This window comes from Prionailurus viverrinus, chromosome D3 (assembly GCF_022837055.1).
Source record: "Prionailurus viverrinus isolate Anna chromosome D3, UM_Priviv_1.0, whole genome shotgun sequence".
NCBI classification, from domain to species: Eukaryota; Metazoa; Chordata; class Mammalia; order Carnivora; family Felidae; genus Prionailurus; species Prionailurus viverrinus.
In genome coordinates this window covers 5,481,095-5,501,087 of record NC_062572.1, presented here as the reverse complement: position 1 = coordinate 5,501,087, position 19,993 = coordinate 5,481,095, and the positions used below count along the sequence as shown (strand labels likewise).

The 19,993-nt window shown below is 55.6% G+C and overlaps 1 protein-coding gene across 4 annotated transcripts in view; it reads right to left on the bottom strand.

The window, feature by feature from the left end:
• Positions 1 to 5,645, bottom strand: part of SCARB1 (scavenger receptor class B member 1) — a 68,716-nt gene extending 63,071 nt beyond the window's left edge. For 2 of the 4 annotated variants that reach the window (XM_047826810.1, XM_047826809.1), the window contains exon 1: positions 581 to 914. In XM_047826810.1, the coding sequence (XP_047682766.1) occupies positions 581 to 706 (126 nt within the window). In that variant the 5' untranslated portion in view covers positions 707 to 914. Of the gene's footprint in view, positions 1 to 580; positions 915 to 1,475; positions 1,494 to 5,561 lie in introns of those variants that run through there. The other 2 variants (XM_047826811.1, XM_047826813.1) reach the window with 2 other exon arrangements.
• Between the last annotated feature and the right edge of the window lie 14,348 nt (positions 5,646 to 19,993).

Here is a 19,993-nt window from a genome sequence, read left to right as displayed (position 1 = left end):
TCGGGAAGGCAATGCTGGCGGAGGACAGAGCATTCGGCCCCTGAGAAGGCCTTTCCGTGTGGATTCTCGACAGCAGAGAAAGCTCTACTGAGCACGGTAATGGGAGACCGGGGCGCCCATGTGAGTGTCACAGAAGCACATGAATGGAGGGTTCCTGTCCTCTTGGGCGCACAGGAAACAGGCAAAGTGCGGCCCTAATTTTAGTAGACGCGGCCTCAGGCTGCTGTAGTAAAGAGGCAGGAGGGTAGCACCATAACGTGGCCAGACTCCAGGCCCGTCCTGCGCCCCCGACCTCCTTAGGGTGAGGTCAGGCTCCGGGTGGTCTCTCATTCTGGCCTTCCGGACCTTGGCCCGCGCCTCCAGGAAAGTCCCTGGAAGCCTCCTTTGCCCCCCACCTCGGCCTGGGTCGCGGAGGGTACTGGGGAGGCGGCCAGCTGCCCCTGGCGATGTGCTCTGGGCTCCGCCGTGCTCGGGGGCCCGGAACCAGGGCGCCGATCCCGGCCGCAGCTCGCCGGGCCTCCGGCTGCGCGCCCTCCAGCCCCCGACCCGGCGCGGGCCCCGGCCGGCGCCCCTCACCCACCTTGAGCACCTGCTGCTTGATGAGCGTGGGCACCATCACGATCATGACGGCGCCCAGCACGGCGCACAGCAGCCCGAGAAAGCCCAGCATCGCGGCCGCCCGGCGCGCCCTGGCGCGGCTGCCCATGTCTGCGCGCCCTGGCGCCCGCCCGGAGCCCGCGCTGCTCCGCGCCTGGGTGGGGACGGGGACCGAGGCGACAGAGGCGCCGACTCCGGGGACGCGGCCCGCAGCGGCACGACGGGGCCCGGAGCGCGGCGCGCGGAGGAGCGGCCCGGCAGGTGGCCCGCGGTCTTATGAGCCATCGCCGGCGCCGCTGGACCGCCCCCCGGGCCGCCCGGGGCGCCGGGATTCGGGCGCGCGCCCACTGGCGGGGGCGGAGGGGCGGGGCCCGCGCGGCCAGGGGGCGGGGCCGGGGCGGGGCGCGGATCGGACGGTCCGGAGGACACGCCCCGCCGTGGGGTGGGGGGAGTCTCGCGCCCCACGCCCTCGCTTCCGTTTCCGCGGGTGGCGGCGGGGGAGTTCCGCCGTCCGCGTGCAGGGGCGTCGGCGGTGCCCGGCTCCCCCGCTCGCTTCCCTTCCCCTCTCCGCCCCGCACCTCCCTTTGCCGGCTCCTGCTCCCCCCTTGACCTGCTCCTTCTCCTCTTCTGTCTCCCCCAGCTCCCCCTGCTCCCCTCCCCCTGCTGCTCCTTCCCCCATCCTGCGCCCCTGCCCGTCCTCCTCTCCCACTTCCTCTGCCACGGCCCACGTCTTTGGTCACATTGGGTAGGAGTTTCCCAACGCACCAGAAACACCAGAACCCTCCGCCACCCCCACCTCTGTCCCCGAGCCCCCCCCCCCCCGCCCCCCCCCCGTCCCATCCCCCAAGTCCCATCCCCCAAGTCCCCACCACGCACACCTTCTATTTTAGCTTCGCTCTTCCCGGAACCAGCCTCGCAGACTCCCGCCTCAGTGCCCGGTACACCGCCCCACCCCCCCCTCGCTTGGCATTTCTGTTCCCCCGGATATCTGCCGGGCTCCTTCCTTGACGACTGCTCCGCCACCTTATCAGAAAGGCCTTCCCCCGCCACCTTGTGCGAAATAAAATAGCGCCTGCTCTCCCGGGCCGCGCTCCCCCTTATCGCGGAGCACCACCCGGCCTGTAACACGTTCATTTGTTCTTTGCGTTCTGAGCCCCCCCCCACACACACACACACCCCCCACCCCCCTGCGCCCCAACTGGGATGCTGTGGGGTGGACGCTTTGTCTCTCTGCCCCGTCCTGCCCCGTCCTGCCCCGTCCAGAGCAGCTAGAACACTGCCTGGCAGGTTATGGTTGCTCTCGGCAAGCACTTTAGAATGAACGGAGGCTGGGTGCTGTGCTAAGTGCCTGACACACGGGGCTCCGTTTCCCAGACACGGAAAGGCGCCCGGAGAGGTGAAGTCAACCGATCCACGTTTGTGCTTTCTAACGAAGACGGAGACGGATGACGAGCGAGTGAACGATGGATAATCGCAGGTAACGAGTTGGAGGAAATGAAACAGGTGGCCATGGGCTCCCCGGCAGTCCTCCGCAGCCCCCCACCCCCACCCCGCCTGGCCTGCCTCTGGGTGCCTGCGACCCCCAACCCCCACCTCACACTGGGTTCCGGAGCCCTGACCTAGGCCGAGCCCCTCATTCCCCGACTGGGCTGCTGAGAGGGGAAGGGCCGGGCAGGGGTTACACGGGATGGGAGGCAGTGTCCTCAGCACCCGGCTAAGGCAAGCCAGCCCCTGATGGCTCAGAAAGGGGCCTTCTTCGGAAACCCCCACTTGACCCTGGAGGGAAGCGGCCTTATCCCGGGCCCATCCTTAAGCAGCGTGGCCTGGCCTGAGCCCATATTTATTGGGCATCCACTGCATACCGGCCAGAGAGCCTTGCCTGGAGACCTGCCCTTGTCCAGGGTGCGTGCAGGAGGGATGCCAGGGCAAGGCTGTGTTGTCCGATGGGCACAGGTCCAGGGAAACCCGTGCTCCGGGGCTCCCCCACGGCAGAGTCCTGGGGGCAAGTGGCTTGGCCCTCTCTGGGCCTCAGTTTGCTCATTTGTCACATGGGATAAGAGCCTCTCTCCAAGGGCTGTTGTGAGGATTCAGTGATTTGGAAAACTGGTGGCACTTCATGCCAGCTCCCAGGAGGCGCGAACACAGCTATAAGCCCTGTGCCGTCCCTCGGTCGGCCCCACCTGGCTCCCGTCCGCGTTTCTGTCCCCATCTCCCAGCCTCTCCCCATGTTCACGCTACTCCCAGCCTCCTGGGCTTGCTTTCTGTTCCTTGAATGGCCCCAGCTTTCTTCTGCCACAGGGCCTTTGCACCTGCTGTACCTCAGGCCTACAACACTCTTCCCTCAGATCCTTCTGGGGCTCACTCCTCCTCCAGGCTTCAGCTCAAAGTCCACTCCTCAGAGGGGCCTTTACTGTTAAATATCCAAAATGGGAACACCAACCCACCGGTCGCTCTCCCAAGTCACCCCATTTTATCTGAAATTGTTGTCTTCGTTTCTCTATTTACTTTGTCTCCCCCAGCTCTAGAGCAGAAGCCCTTCTGTTCTTGCTAACGGATGCACCCCCAGCACTGGGACAGTGTCCCGCACGTACTTCATAGGCACTAAAGACAAAGTAATCAACTCGCTCGCTACAGCATTAAGTAATTAATCAAGTCTCTCATGGAGGAATGAATGTACTCCGTCGAATTCCCAAAGGTCTTCAACAGCCATCAGCTTTGTGGACTGTCTTATTCCTATTGACTTTGTGGTTCTTGGCAACTGACCAGTTAACTAAAACCTGGGGTCTGCCCTGGCCGGATGCCCCCACCCACTTCCTCGACACCCCTCCTCCCTCAAAGAGGCTCATTCGCCTTGACCATCTCACCCGATCTAACTTGCATTTATTACGAACTCCTCAAGGTCCAAATGTGCGTGATGCTTACCCAAGACAGGCCCAAGGACATGGCGGGAGTGACCTTGCGTCACGGCTGGCTGTCACCTGACCAGAGGCAGAGGAGATGAAAGGCTATCTGAGACCCGTGACCCGCGATCTCACCCGAGGGGAGTCACTTCCGGTGGCGGGGGGGGGGGTGGCCGGGGGCAGGTTTGTGGGGGTGACCGAAGGCGACCTGAGAAGCAGGAGAAAAAGCTTCATCGCACTGGAGAGAAAGACCTTGCCAGGATGAAGAAAGGCAGCAAAAACGCAGAAGAGAAAGAAAGATGAAAAGGAGTGAAATGTTTTCACCGTGGATGCCGGAGGGATCCCGTGAAAACCAAGTCAGATGACGTTCGTGCTCCGCTCCACAGTCTCCCGTGACCAAAAGACGGAGAGTGAGTGTTGGCAAAGAGGCGGGGACCCTGGTGGCCTCAGACACTGTTGGGGGAGGGGGGCGTAACATGGCGCGGCCCCCCGAGGAAGCCATCCCTCAAAAGGCTGGACACAGACTCACCTTAAGACCCGGCTGTTCCAGTCTGGGGCACACACAAGAGAAATGAGATCCGCGTCCACACGAACACTCGCGCCCCAGTGGCCCCTACAGCGCTGCCCGCGACAGCCCCAAGGTGGAGGTGGCCCCCGCGTCCCTCAGCTGACGAATAGGTAAATGAAAGGGGCGGTCTCACCCCACGGAACGTTATTTGGCGTGAAAAGGAAAACAGTGCTGCTACGAGCCGCAAGACCCCATAGTGTTGGGTTCCGTTCGCAGGAAATTTCCAGAAGGGGCAACTCCACCAGACAGCAAGCAGATTCGTGGTGGTCTAGGATCGGGGGGTGGGGGGAGGAGGAGGTGGTGGGGGGGGATGATGATATCTTTGGGATGATGACAATGTCCTAAGATTGACTGTGGTGGTGTTTGCACGACCCCGTGCAGTAAACTAAAATCTGGTGAGTTGTGCCCATCAAATGAGTGCATCGTATGCTATATGAGCTACCTGTCAATAAAGCTGTCATTAAAAAAAAAATCAAACATTTCCCGCGGCCCCCACCTCAGATTAAAAGCCAAAGTCCTGGGGTGCCTGGGTGGCGCAGTTGGTTAAGCATCCGACTTCGGCTCAGGTCATGATCTCGCGGTTCGTGAGTTCAAGCCCCGCGTCCGGCTCTGTGCTGACAGCTCAGAGCCTGGAGCCTGCTTCGGATTCTGTGTCTCCCTCTCTCTCCGCCCCTCCCCTGCTCATGCTCTGTCTCTCTCTGTCTCAAAAATAAATACACATTAAGAAAAATAAAAATAAAAGCCGAAGTTCACATGACGGCCCACAAGGTCACCGTCATCTCCCTGACCTCGTGTTCCTCAAACCTGCCACCTTGCTTCTGCCTCGGGGCCTTTGCACTTACCGGTCCCTTTCCTGGATTGCTCTTCTCTCAAACGCCCACAGAGCTCACCCTGCCTCCCTTCGAGTTCTTGCTCAAATGTCATCGCTGCAAGAACTTCCTTCCCATCCACTCTTTTTAAATTACAAACCACACCCCACAATGCTCCCTATCTCCCTTCCCTGCTTTACTTCTGCACTTATCATCTCCAACACACTACATAATGCAGACTTCACAAGGGCAGGAATCTGTCTGTTCTGCCCATGACCGTGTCTCCAACTCCTACAACAGCGCCTGGCCCACAGTCGCTCCTTAATCGATATGTATTGGGGCGCCTCGGTCGCTCAGTCGGTTAAGTGTCCGACTTCGGCTCAGGTCATGCTCTCGCGGTTCGTGGGTTCGAGCCCCGCGTCGGGCTCTGCGCGGACAGCTAGGAGCCCGGAGCCTGCTTCGGATTCTGAGTCTCCCTCTCTCTCCGCCCCTCCCCTGCTCGTGCTCTGTCTCTCTCGGTCTCTCAATAATAAATAAACGTTAACAAAGATTTTTTTTCAATCAATGTGTGTTGATGAACACTAGCTACCAGAGCCCGGTGGTTCAAAATCCACGTCTGCAGCCAGGCTGCGTAGCTGGGTGGCCTCGGGCAAGCCGTCGATCCTCGCTGCACCCTGGCCCCCTTACCTGTGCCATGGTGATGAGCTCAACTGCGCCCACCTCCGGGGGGTGGTCATGAGCTTGAAATGAGTTCATCCCGATTACACACTCAGCAAGGTGCCAGCGCCAGATGGAATCATCGCTCTGTGCAAGCGGCCACATGCCGTCTGCCCCACCCCAGCCCAGGAAGTCTCGGTATTATCCTCAAGAGCGCTAACCGGATCGCGTGGAAAGAAAGGCCTTGATTTCAAAGAGTCCTGGTTTCCAGTGGAGCAGGGGCTGAACCAAAGGCACTCGCCTCCCGAGCCCCCGAGGGATGAATAGCGGACGAGGCTCTCAGCTGAGGGAGAGGAACTCGTGGAGGAAGGGAAAAGAGAGGCAGTCGGCCGGAGACAAGACAGGGGTGAGGGCAAGGACAGGAGAAAAAGAAAAATCTCTTGAGGAAGGGGAAGCAGTCGTGTTTGGCCACAGCTGCCGGGCAAGGGCGAGGGCGGAACCAGAGATCCCATCTGCTTTCTCCCTGCAGCCGCTGCTGACTGGGCACCTGCTCTGTGCTGGGCGCTCTGCTGGGCGCCGGGGACCCAGCAGCGTACGTGACAAAGCTCGCTGGCCTTGCACAACTCCTGTTCCAGCAGACAAGCAAGACTGATAAACGATAAACAGAATCATTGGTAAATTGTACAACGCGTCAGACAAGTGCGGTCCCCTACGGTAGCCGCAGGCCACACGGGCTCCCGGGCGCCCGAGACGGGCTCAGCCCAAGCGAGATGTGTCCTAAACATGCCGGGTTGCAAAGACTCGGTATGAAGGAGAGCACATAAACTATCTCAATGTCTTTATGTTGATGACACGTTGCAATGAAAACATTCAGATACGTTGGGTTAAATAAAATGCACGATTAAAACGAATGTCACCTGTTTCTTTTCGCTCTTTATTGTATTTCTGACAGAGAGAAAGAGGCAGAGCGTGAGCAGGGGAGGGGGAGACACAGAATCCGAAGCAGGCTCCGAGCTGTCCGCCCAGAGCCCGACGCGGGGCTCGAACCCACAAACCGTGAGGTCATGACCGCAGCCGAAGTCAGACGCTTAACCGACTGAACCACCCGGGTGGGCCTCTTTTCACCTTTTAAAATATAGGCAGGGGCGCCTGGCCGGCTCAGTCAGAGGAGTGTGCAACTCTTGATCTCAGGGTTGGGAGTTCGAGCCCCACGCTGACTGTAGAGACTATTTAAAAATAAAATCTTTAAAAAAAACAAAAGCAGCTACTGAAAACTTTGAAATTGCAGATTTGTCTCCCGTTGCATTTCTGTTGAACAGCACGGTGTTAAAGAACGATCTGTGCTTGGGCGGGGGGGGGTAAGAGAGCAGCATAAGTGCCCCCAGTAAGGAGGGGGCAATGCATTTAAATGGGGTGGTTGGGAGGGCCTCTGTGAGAAGGTGGCATTTGAGCAAAGACTTAAAGGAGGTACAGGAAGGAGCCATGCGGATTTCTAAAGAAGGGCTTCCCAGAGGGAAGAGCCAGTGCAAAGGCCCTGAGGCAGAAGGGTTCCTGGATAGATTTTCATGAAAATGCCAATTTCTCACACTGATGCAAATGACTTCTGAAGAGCTGTTTCTCGTCAATGGGCGAAAATGCCCCTACAATCTTGTCAGTATTCGTGGAGGTCCCCAGAACGCCCAGTCCTCCCCTTGGAGACTTAGCCCAGCCCCAAGCAATCCCAGCTTCCTGCAGAATCACTCAACACTTTGCCAGTCTCCAGCCACCTTCCTTCTCTAAAAGCTGGCAGCTGAAAAGTACCTTTGCCCCTGGTTCTCAGGACTTGAGCTAGTGCCTCTCTGACAGGGGCTAATTCTCCAACACAAAACCACTTTCCAGGACAAAGGTGGAAGGAAGCGCGTGGGGAGAGCCGGGCCAGCAGCCGTGAGCTAAGAACTCTGCTCCATTTCTGCCACCGCACACGGGGACAGAAGCCTCCCGTAGTTTGCTGCCTGCTACAGACAAGAGGATGGCTCCTGACCAGGACCAGGCTCTAAAAGGATGAGGCACGGGGCGCCTGCCTGGCTCAGTCTGTAGAGCATTGGAGTCTCGATCTCGGGGGTGTGGGTTCAAGCCCCACATCGGGCGTGGAGCCTACGTGGAAAATGTAAGTAAACAAACAAACAAACACGGCAAAACAGGAAATAAGTATTAAAGAAGATACAGAGAAAATGGGACCACTGTGCAGGCTGCAGCCGCTGTGGGGGGAAAAACGTAGTGGCTCCTCCAGAAAATGAAACCTGACCCAGCAACTCCCCTTCCCAGCCTATCCCCCGAGGAGCTGAGAGCCGGGGCTTGGAGAGAAGAGACACTGGCCCACCCGCGTCCACGGCATCGAGAGCCAAGGGGCGGGAGCGCTCCGAGCGTCCATCGACAGAGGAAGGACAAACGTGCAGCGGAAGATGATTCGGCCTTCAGAACAAGGGCAGCGCTGACCCCCGCTACGCCCGGGACGCAACTTGAGGACATTTGCGCCGCGTGATGAAAGGCGCCGGCCGCCCAGGGACGGATACGGGATGATCCCACGTGTGTGAGGCGCCCGGAGGAGTCGCGTCCACAGAGACGGCAAGGGGGGTGGTGGGCCCCGGGGGCTGGGGGAGGGGACCGGGGGGTCAGTGCTTCAGGGGCACGGAGTCTCCGATCAGGAGGGTGAGAAAGCCCTGGAGGTCGACGGAGGTGGCGCTGCAGACACGTGAGCTCACCGCTCACCGCCGAGGACCCCGCTTCATATCGACGCGGTGATATCTACACATCTACACGATGGTAAACGTCTGAGCCGCACAGGGATGGAAAAGGAGCCCCGCGACGCGCAGGGCTGGTGGCCTAGAGCTTTGCCGAGCGTCCTAGGAGGCTGGCAGGAAACTGAGCTGTAAAGAGGGACCCGAGAGTCGATCTTTGATCAAGAACTGGGGAGGGAGGCGCAGATAAGATATGGTGGGAAGGGCTTGGAGCGGGGGGGAGGCGGGGAGGGGGGGGTTCTCCGCAGCCTCCAGACGAGGGGAGTGAGGGGCCGTGGGCCTCCCAACTGTCACCAAGCCCACCCTGGAGGGACCGCCTCCCTCCCGGGCCCCTCCTGGGCCAGAGAGGGAAGTCCTGCAAAGTGTGAGGGGGCAGCCCGCTAGCTCCCCTGAGCGACCGTCCCAGAAAGAGGACCCCGCCACGCAGGGGGGCAGGAAGGGGACCCGAGTCAGCGATGGGGGCTTGCTGCTTTCCAGGCATCCCCCCCCCCCAAGCCCAGGACGCCCGTCTAAGACCCGAGTGCCCCCTCTGTAAGAGGAGGCTGAGACCTTGGATGCAGTCCCCCACAATGCATTGCTTCTAGATAATTTAAAAACAATAATAAAACCCGCTCCATCTGCTTCTTTTCTTTTTTTAAGTTTATTTATTAATTTGAGAGAGCGAGGATCCCAAATAAGCTCTGCCCTGTCAACGCAGAGCCTGATGCGGGGCTCGACCCCTGAGATCGTGAGCTGAGGCCAAATCAAGAGTTGGATGCTTAACCAACTGAGCCACCCAGGAGCCCCAAGCTTTTTCTTTTCTTTTCTTTTTTTTAGAGAGACAGAGAGCATGTGCGAGCAGGGGAGGAGCAGGAAGAGAGAGAGAGAGAGAGAGAGAGAGAGAGAGAGAGAATCTTAAGTAGGTTCCATGCTCAGCACAAAGCCCAACACAGGGCTCGATCCCACGACCCCGGGATCATGACCTGAGCTGAAATCAAGAGTCGGACGCTCAACCAACTGAGCCGCCCAGGCGTCCCTTCAGTCTGCTTATTATCACGGCACAACACTAACTCTAAGAAAGTCAGTGATCAAATATGCCCCTGAAAAAAAAAAAAAACAAACCTTTAAGTTTTCTAAACCAGGAATTGTCAAACGATAAGCCAAATCTGACCCCCAGCCTGTTTTTGTAAATGAAGTTGTATTGGAACACAGCCAAGCCCATTCACTACATGTCATTGACCGCTGCTGTCTTGCCTCAATGGCAGAGTTGAGTTGTGACAGAAACCCTATGGCCCAAAAAGCCTGCAATATTTACCTTCTGGCCCTTTGCAGAAAAAGCTTACCAATTCCCATGCTGAACAATTGCTACCTTACCGCTGAGTTTTAGTAATATCTGCGGAAGCTTCAAATTAGCATCCTTGTGTTACTTGCCCTTTACTTCTTTGTTTAAATTTATTTTGGGGGGAGAGAGAGAGAGAGACAGAGCACATGCAGAGAGAGAGAGGGAGACCCAGAATCCGCAGCAGGCTCCAGGCTCCGAGCTGTCCGCACAGAGCCCGACGTGGGGCTCGAACTCGTGAACCGTGCGATCATGACCAGAGCCAAAGTCGGACACTTAACTGACTGAGCCACCCAGGAGCCCCAATTTGCCCTTTAATAAGTACGGTATTCTATACAGAATTTAGTCCAGAGAACTTCAGATGCCACACACACACACACACACACACACACACACACAATATTTTAATAAACGTCTTTAAAATAGAAATGTACTCTTCTTTCTGTTTATCTAAAACTAAAAAAGGAAGGTACCTGGCTGGCTCAGTCTGTGGAGCATGCAACTCTTTTTTTCTTTTCCAAATTTTTCTTTAAGTTCTAGTTAGTTGGGGCACCTAGGTTTTGGCTCAGGCCATGATCTCATGGTTTGCGAGTTTAATCCCCGAGTCGGGCTCTGTGCCGACGGCTCAGAGCCTGGATCCTGCTTCGGATTCTGTGTCTCCTTCTCTCTCTGCCCCTCCCCTGCTTGCGTTCTCTCTCTCTCTCTCTCTCTCTAAAATAAACATTAAAATTTTTTTCAATTAAATCTTTAAAAAAAGAAAGAAACTAAAGAAGGAATCCGGAAAATAATTATTCTTACTGAAAATAATTGTCGCTTAAAGGGTGGGGTGCTAAAAAATGGTACACTCAGGGGGCAATTGCTGACACGATCTTTGTGACAATGAAATGGAACATTAAACTTGCGTGTGACAGGCACCATTGGCCGCCTTCCCCAAACTCCTCTCCACCCCCCTCTCTGCTGAATGCAGAGTGCCCACCTTCTTCCGGGTGGCCGCGAGGCCCAACAAGGGGGACCCCACGCCCCCCTAGGAGGGGATCCCGATTGTGCCGAGCCAGTCTGGAGAATACTATTCGCCTCGCTATGACTGGCTTAGAGACGGACACATGACCAAATTCTGGCCAATGAGACAAGAGGGTGGCGGGTGTTATCCCGTCTGGGTGGGACAGACGTCTGGGTGGGTGACTGTCATCTTGCCGTGTAGCAAATGCCGGAGCAGGGAGATGGCAAGAGCCTGGGTCCTCAGCGATACCCGTCCTTGGCCACTGAGACTGAGAACCCCAAAGCGGCCCCGTCACAGGACTCTCCCCCTCTGGAAATAATAAATGCCTCGATTGTCCGACTGTTTGGGTTGGTGCTTTCTAGTAGCAAAAAGCCAAAAGCATCTCAGTGGATACAGATACGAAACTCTCTGGCAAGCAGCCAGCAGCCACAATCAACAGCGGTCTTGATTGATTCGTTCGGGGAATGTTTACTGAGTGCCTTCTATGTGGCAGAACAGTCCCGGGCACCGGAGAGCTCATGGGAGAGGTCCTTCCTCTCCTCGAGGTGCATTCCAGCGGGTGGGGGCAGACACAAAAGCAAGCCCACGAAGGAGCAAACAGCATCATTTCGGACAACGCTAAAGGCTGAGAAAGAGACAGCATCGAGCAGTTTGATAGAGAGTGAGGGTGGGGCTTCTCCGAGAAGGTAAGACAGGAGGAAAGAACGGCATAAAGAAGAGCCGACCGCGTGAAGACCCAGGGAAAGGGTTCCAGGCAAGCGAGCACAGCAGGTGCAAAGGCCCTGAGGTGAGAGTGAACTTCGTGTGTCCAAGGACCTGAAATGCACAACGTGAGGGTGGCGTGGTTGTGGTAGCGGCTTTCGGGGAAGTATCTGGAAGTGCACAAAAGGCCCGCAGTCCAAGTCTCCCTCTGCCCCCTCCTTCTCTCTCTCTCTCTCTCTCTCTCTCTCTCCCTCTCCCTCTCTCTCTCCCTGTCCCTCTTTCTTAGGGCTTGTGTTCCCAGGGTCCAAAGCGTATGAGCTCCGGTTTGTTACACTCTGGGCTGAGTTTTCAGGCTTCTCTTTTTAACTCAAGAGAACCACTTAACCTCTCACCGTCGGGGGGGACCTGACCCCACACCGGCTTGTTAAACGATCGCCAAGTTTTCGTGCTTCGGCCTGACTGAACAGCTCATTTGCACCCAGCCCCCGTCTGTTTGTCTGTCTCGCTGTCTGTCCTGCCGCAGCAACATTTTCTGCCCCGCCCAGAAAAGGGCAGCAGCCTGCCCTCCTCTGCCCGGGGCCCGCTGAGGCATCAGGGCAAGACGACAGTCACTGGGCAGCCAGGCACAGCCAGGCCAGTGTCGGGACAGAGAATCCTTTGGGACAGGAAAAGCGCACCGCCTGCTTTAAAAATTCGCTCAACCGTAGAACAGCAAAGTTGCCTGTTTCTTCCCCGAGGGGGAGACTGTCCTTGGCCACCAGACCGTATGTCGGAGGCGGCTGGAACCTAGGTAGAAGCAGCTTCCAAAAATATGACCTAGCAAGCGAGGGATGGCAACACCATTCCGGACACAACTGCCAGCAGCCGAAACTGCTTTTTGCCAGGGACAGGGTGGTGGCCGCGGGGGGAGCGGGGGGAGGAGAGAGAGGCCCGGGCAGGGGAGGGAGGGGAGGGGGGGAGGGGAGAGGGCCCGGGGCAGCGGGGGCGGGGGGGACCACTGGACACTCACAGGGCCGTCGGTTTAACTGTGTCTACTGAGCATTTCTTACGGGCAAGGGGGACACGGGGCCCATGAGCCGCGGCCTCGTACAGGTTCCAGACCCGTAGGGGCAAAGATATTACTCTCACACCGGTGAGTCTATACTGGCACCTAAGAAAAACGCTCTCAGGGAAAGGAGTCCGCTTCAGTGAGGGTGTATTACAGAGGTGACAGAGTGGCCCTTTGTCAAAGCAAGCAGGATCGAATTACTTCCTGCCTGAACCCCGTCCTGGCTTCCCGTCGGTGCCCGTTGCCCGGGGATAAAGCCTCCAGCCCTCCCTGGGGCCCACAAGGCCCTGGGCCTGGGCCACCTCCCTCCTCCACCTGTCGCCGCCCCTCACTCCCTGAGCTGCAGCCACCCTAAGCCTCTTGTGGATCTTCTGATGTGTCCGGCTTGCACCCACCACAGGACCTTGGCATGTGCTGGGCTCACCGCTTTAAACACTCATCACTGGTCTCCACAGCAGCTCCTTCGAGGTCCAGCTCCAATGTCACCTCCTCAGAGAGGCTTCCCCTGGCCGGCGCATCTAAAGAAACACTCCTTATCACGTCGTCCTGTTTTATTTCCACGACACCCGGATATTGTCCTGCCTGATTCTGTCTGTCTCTTTCACCAGTATGCCTGTCCTCACACCAGGGCCCACAGCATGCGAGGGGTATGATGGTCTGTGGAATGAATGGATGAGTGAGTGAGTGAGTGACTAGGGGACCTGACCCCGGCGGGAGAGGTCAGGGAAGGCGTTCTGGGTCGCCCTCTGATAGACAAGGAGGAACCGGGCTGTTAAATCTGGCTGAACACCAGAATCCCGGGGGCTCTCAGGCATGCCGAGCAAGGTCCAGGGATCTGTGTTTTCACACGCCTTCCAGAGGCTTCTGATGAACACTCCAGATAGGCCATGGGAGGGGGGAGAAGGATCTTCCAGAAGCCCAAATGTCAGGAGGGACTCCCACGCTGACCTATTCTCCAGCTCCTTCTCACTGAGACGAGCCCAAGGCTGTCTCCCTTTCCACCCTCTCCTTGAGGAGGCTGAGATCTAAGGCGGCCGGGCACCTGATTTTGCACTTGGTGTTGGCTCCCAAGTGCCCCCGCCCCGAGCCGCGGTTAGTGCAATCTGGCTCCGTGGGAAAAGTGCATGTTGCTTCCAGCCCCCCTGTCCCGGCCCTGCCCCCGCACCGGAAAGGGAGAAAGAAAGTTGTCAGGTAGGAAGGTGTTCATTTCGGCAACGTGTTTACCACCATATGGGAATCCAGCTCCTGAAACTCAATCCTCAGGAGCCTCCACGGAAAGAAACAAGACACCCGCACCCTCTGAGCTTTGCTGCGCGGGTGACAGCAGGGAGTCGAGCTCTTTTTCTCCTCCTTCCCCTTCCACGGCCCCTCCCCATCGAATCTAAGATTTCTCCTGCACGGATAGGTCTTGAATTCTTTGATTTCTCTCCGTCTGCGCTGGTTTCAGAATTGGGTCTTCCCTCCCCCACCCCCCGCCCCCAGCAGCACCCGCCCTGCCCTCACCTTGATTACCCACTTCTGGCCCCCAGAGACACGGAATAACTTCTGTTGTGACACATCAGCTCTAGCTGGACAGCCAGATGCCCCCTGAAACTCAGGTGCCTCCAGAGCTCAAAGGGACAGCGGCAAACGGTAACCGGAGGCTAATTCTTAATCTCCCCGCGCTGTATTCCCTTCCGCCCCCCTGCCCCAATGGCTGATATCCTACCGGTTTCTGATTGAAGAAGAATCTGGGGGAAGGTCAGCACTTTTGCTGTCTTCCTGTTGGCACGTTTCATGTTCCTTGGAATTTCTGAAAAACAAAGAACTGAAGTGAGAGTTTTCCCCAGCACAGGACTGACAAGAGGAACTGAGTTCGAGTAAAACAAAACACAAACCCTTATCTTCCTGCAGAACAGTAACTCAGACGCTCTTCCGAGCAAACACTCTCTCCTTTAAGAAAGCACCTTTTGGGACGCCCGGGGGGCTCGGTCAGCGAAGCATCCCACTTTGGCTCAGGTCACGATGTCACAGTTCGTGGGTTCGAGCCCCGCGTCGGGCTCTGTGCGAACAGCTCGGAGCCTGGAGCCTGCTTGGGGTTCTGTGTCTGTCTGTTGGTCTCTCTCTGCCCCTCCCCCACTCGTGCTCTGTCTCTCTGTCTCTCAAAAATAAATAAACATTAAAAACAAACAAAAGAAAAAAGAAAAAAAGAAAGCAAGCACCTTTCAAGCCAAGCACGCAAGCTCTCCAAACCCTGTGAGGAAAGGTCAACTTTGCAGTTCGTCTGAATATGAGCCTTGTACAATCCCTATGGTAATGTTACATCTCAAAGCCTCAAGGAAAGCTTCTGGAAAGCCACAGAAGAACCTGGTACTAGACGTTGCCTTCGAGGGGGGCAGCCAGGGCAGAGCAAGACTTATTTTCTGCCCCAACCTGTTTATACTTGTGTGGCTTTAACACATATCTCTGGAGCCTGTGGCAGTTCTCCAGAAAAAGCGAAGCCCGTTTTGTATGAAAGGACATAGTCAACAGGGTGAAAAGGCAACCTCACAGAATGGAAGAAGGTGTTTGCAAGTCGTGTGTCAGATAAGGGGTTAATATCTAGAATATATACAAAGCTCCTGCAACTCAACAACAACAAATCAAAGAACCCGGTCAAAAAATGAACCAAGGACTTGAGTAGGAATTTCTCCAAAAATGATGTACAAGCGGGTCGACAAGCACAAAGAAGGATTCTCCGTATCGCTAGTTATCGGCGAAATGCCAATCGGTGAGATCTGACCTCACACCCATCAGGATGGTACCACCCAAAAGACAGAAAACAACCAGCACAGGCAAGGGCGTGGAAAAATCGGGACTCCAGCAATCCCACTTCTAGGTATACACCCCGAAGAACTCAAAGCAGGATCTCAAAGAAATAGTCACACACGCGTGTTCACAGCAGCGTTATTCACAATAGCTGAGAGGTGGGAGCAACCCCAGTGCCCGCTGACGGACGAATGGCTCAACACGACGTGTTCCAGCCATACGGTGGAACATCATCCAGCCTTAGAAATTTGGAATGGGGCGCCCGGAGGGGGGGCTCAGTCGGTTAAGCGTCCGACTTCGGCCCAGGTCACGATCTCGCGGTTCATGGGTTCGAGCCCCGCTAGCGCTCTGTCTCTCTCTCTCTCTCTCTCCGAAATAAATAAAACATTTTTCAAAAGTTGGGAATAAAATTCCGTCACCTCCTACAACAGGAACGAACCTCGAGAACATTATGCTAAGTGAAATAGGGCAGTCACAAAAGTCAAATATGGATTCCCGTTACGTGAGCAGTCAGATTTACAGTCTGGGGGGTGGGGGGGGGGCGCCAGGGTCTGGGGGAGCGGGAGCGAGAAGTTCATGTTTAATGAGCTTCTGTTTTCCAAGATGAAAAAGTTCTAGATAGCCTTAACCTTGCGTCTTCTAGCTGTGCTCGCTTCTAATGAACAGGATGTGGCAGAGGCGATGAGGTCCGCCTGGCTCTCAGGGGCTGCTCGCTCTCGGACCCCAGACCAAGTGCCGATGCTCTGTGCTGTGTTCCAGCAACAACCGCCAGCGAGGACCCAGCCCAAACCAGCACCAACTGCCAGCAGTGCGAGGGAGGGAGCTTCTTAATTTCCGCAGCCACTTCTGACCCAAGCACCTGACAAAACTGCTCAGGGACCGCCCTGCTGAGCCCGGTCACCCCCAGAGCCGAGCCACACAATCGTCGGACGGCGTGTTTTCCTGCCCCTAAGTCTGGAACGGTTTATTAAGCAGCGACAGATAACTAAGCAATCCTGCGGAATCATTTTCATTATGTCTGTATATTAGGTATGCTTTTAATACCTCACAAACAGAATTAAAGGGCCATCTTTTACGGGGGCGCCTGGTTGGTTCTGTCGGTCAAGCATCCGACTCTTGATTTTGGCTCAGGTCACGATCTCAGTGTTTGTGAGTTCGAGCCCCGCGTTGGGCTCCAGACCTGACAGCTCAGCGCTGAGCCTGTTGGGACTCTCTCCCTCCCTCTCTGCCCCTCTCCCACGCATGCTCTCTCTTTCTCTCTCTTCCAAAATGAAATAAGTAAACTTAAAAAAAGATCAGCGTTTAAAAATATAATTTAAAGGATAAGTAAAGCCCTACGGCTGCTGTTCAAGTCTAAAAATTGGCACAAAAGCTCAAAAAAAAATTCTAGATCAGTTTTTGCCCCTGTATCTCAAGGAAATACTTTCAGATTTTTTTTTCCTGATTGTGAAATACCTTAAAAGTATACTCTATAGTATAGCATCATGCACACCGGGTACCTAGCACCCAGACCTAATAAGTCTTCCTATTGTGACGTATTTCTTTCTGCTTGTTTTTTTTTGAAAATGGTACCAAAAAAAAAGACATAAATTTACCATCTTAACTCTTTTTAAACGCGCAGTTCACTGGTGTTAAGTACATTCACGTGGCTAGACAGGAGGTCCAGAACTTCTGCATCTCACAAAAGTAAAGCTCTGTCCCCATAAACAACATCCCCCGCTTCCTCCCTTCCCCAGCCCCTGGCAACCGCCAGCCTGCTTTCTGTTTCAATGAGTTCGGCTACTTTAGACACTTCATATAAGTGGAATCAGGCGGTGGTTGCCTTTGGTGATTGGCTTCTTTCTTTCTTTCAATTGAGGTGAAACGACAGAAAAGTAACATTTTCCTACGAACAGTTCGGGGGCATCCAGTCCTTCCACGACGCTGTGCCACCCCATTTCTGTCTATTTCCGAGACTTTTCATCACCCCAGATCAAACCCCGCCCCCATTAACGTTACTGCCTGCTCCACCCCCACCCCCACCCCACCCCACCCCAGACCCTGGCACCCACCAGGCTACTTCCTGTCCCGATGGATTTGCCGATTCTGGACATTTCATATAAATCAGATCAGGCATCATGTGGCCGCCCTGTCTCTGCTTGTTTGGGAAATGCAATATCGGGGCGCCCGGCTGGCTGCGCGGTAGAGCAGGTGACTCCTGATCTGGGGGTCCTGAGTGCGAGCTCCACGTCGGGTATGGAGATTATTTAAAAATAAGACCTTAAAAAAAATACATTATTACTGACCGACGCCTCTGTCCAGTACCATGCCCGTTATTCTAATAACTAATAAAGAATTTTTTGAAATGAAGAACTGTATTTCAGGATGATAACAAGACTCAAACTTGTAGGGACGCCTGGGTGGCTCGGTCGGTTAAGTATCCAGCTCTTGATTTGGGCTCAGGTCCTGATCTCGCGGTTGGGGAGTTCGAGCCCCACGTCAGGCGCTGACGGTGCGGAGCCTGCTTGGGATTCTCTCTCCCCCTCTCTCTGCCCCTCTCCTGCTCATATGCTCTCTCTCTCTCTCTCTCTCTCTCTCTCATTAAATAAATAAAAACTTTAAAAAAAAAAGGCTTGAAGTTGTAGTAAGAACGTCTCCCCAAGTTGGAACCAATTATTGTTATCCACTTGGTCTTATTTCACAGACTTTAATTGAGCAACTACTATCGCCAAGCCCTGTGTGTGGCCCCGGAGATACGGCAACGAAAAGGCAGGTGAGGCTCCTGATTTTATTTTTATTTTTTAAGTTTATTTACCGATTTTGAGAAAGTGAGAGCACACACAGGCAGGGGACGGGCAGAGAGAGAGAGAAAGAGAATCCCAAGCAGGCTCCGGACTCTCAGGGCAGGGCCCAGTGCGGGGCTCAAAACCGAAAACCATGAGATCGTGACCTCAGGGGAAGTCAAGGTTGGAGACTTAAGCGACCGAGCCCCCCAGGCACCCTGAGGCCCTTGCTTTTAAAGAACGGTGGAGGGGCACCTGGTTGGCTCAGTAGGTAGAGCGTGCAATTCTTACAAAAAAAAAAATTTTTTTTAATGTTTATTTATTTTTGGGAGAGAAAGAGACACGGAGCTTGAGTGGGAGAGAGGCAGAGAGAGGGGGGGACACGGAATCCGAGGCAGGCTCCAGGCTCTGAGCCGTCAGCACAGAGCCCGATGGGGGTCTCGAACCCGCGAACCGTGAGATCATGACCCGAGCCGAAGTCGGACGCTTAACAGACAGCCACCCAGGCACCCCGAGCGTGCAATTCTTGATCCCAGGGTCGGGAGTTCAAGCCTCATGTTGGATGTTAGAAATTACTTAAAAAAATAAAATCTTAGGGGCACCTGGGTGGCTCTGTTGGTTAAATGTCTGACTCTTGACTTCGGCTCAGATCGTGATCCCAGGGTCCTGAGACTGAACCCCACGTCCAGCTCTGCGCTGACAGCATGGAACCTGCTCGGGATTCTCTCTCTCCCTTTCTCTCTGCCCCTTCCCTGCTTCTGCTCTCCCTCTCAGAATAAATAAACATTTAAAACAAAATGTCTATCATCAGCTGAATGGAGAAAGAAGGCCGCCGTCCACAGCGGGGAATAGGGTTCGGGCGTCACAAGGCAGAAGCAGGGACGCACACACCAGGCCTCCGATGCACCAGGCAGGCCTGACCCCCGAGGAGAGAAGCCAGACGCAGCAGGCCACCCAGCCCTGCCTCCCCGCAGGTCAAGCGTCCAGACCAGGTTCATCCACAGAGACGGAAACACAACGGGGCGGCTGGGTGGCCCTGGCGGTAAGCGTCGGGCTTCAGCTCAGGTCACGATCTGGCGGTTCGAGTCCCGGGTCGGGCCCAGCGCTGACCGCTCAGAGCCTGGAGCCGGCTTCTGATTCTGCGTCTCCCTCTCCCTCTGCTCCCACCCCACTCACACTCTCTCTCAAAAATAAATAAACATTAAAAAAAATTTTTTTTTTTTTTTTTAAAAGAAAGCCCAGGCTGGTGCTGCCAGGAGCCGGGGGAGAGACAGCAGAGGTGACCCCTTGGCGGGTACGAAGTTTCCTTTCCGAGTGACGAAATGTTCCGGAGCCAGAGAGAGGCGATGGTTGCACAATGTCGTGAACGGATGAAACCCCGCTGGGTTGTGCGCTCCACCGCGGTTGAAACGGCGCTTTGTATGTCCCGTGAATGTCACCCCAAGGTTAAGAAGGGGGGGATACCACTCTGCTGGGGGACGCGAATAACGGCGAGGCTGTGGGGGGTGCGGGGTGGGGGGTGGGAGGGGGTGGGCAGCGTGTATGGAAACGCCCTGTACCTCCCGTCAAACTTTGCGGTGAGCCTGAAACTGCTCTAAAAAATAAGGGCTATTAACAAAACAAAACCAAAAGCAAAAAGAAAACAAAAAGCAGGAGGAAATGCAGTGAGGAACGGAGGAAGGGAGACGGGCCTTGCTCACCCCCTTTCTGGGGTGTTCGGCCGCCTCCTTGCGCCCCCTTGTGGCTCAGATCGCGATCTCGCGGTTGGTGAGTTCGAGCCCTGCTTAGGGCTCTCAGCGCACAGCCTGCTTCAGACCCTGTGTCCCCTTCTCTCTCTGCCCCTCTCCAGCTTGCGCCCTTTCAAACATAAATAAAGCATTAAAATAATAGTAACAATAAATAAATAAAAATCTGGGGCGCCTGGGTGGCTCAGTGAGTTAGGCGTCCAACTTTGGCTCAGGTCACGATCTCCCGGCTGGTGAGTTTGAGCCACAGGTCAGGCTCCCTGCTGTCAGCGTGGAGCCCGCTTCGGCTCCTCTGTCCCCCCTCTCTCTCTGCCTCTCCCCTG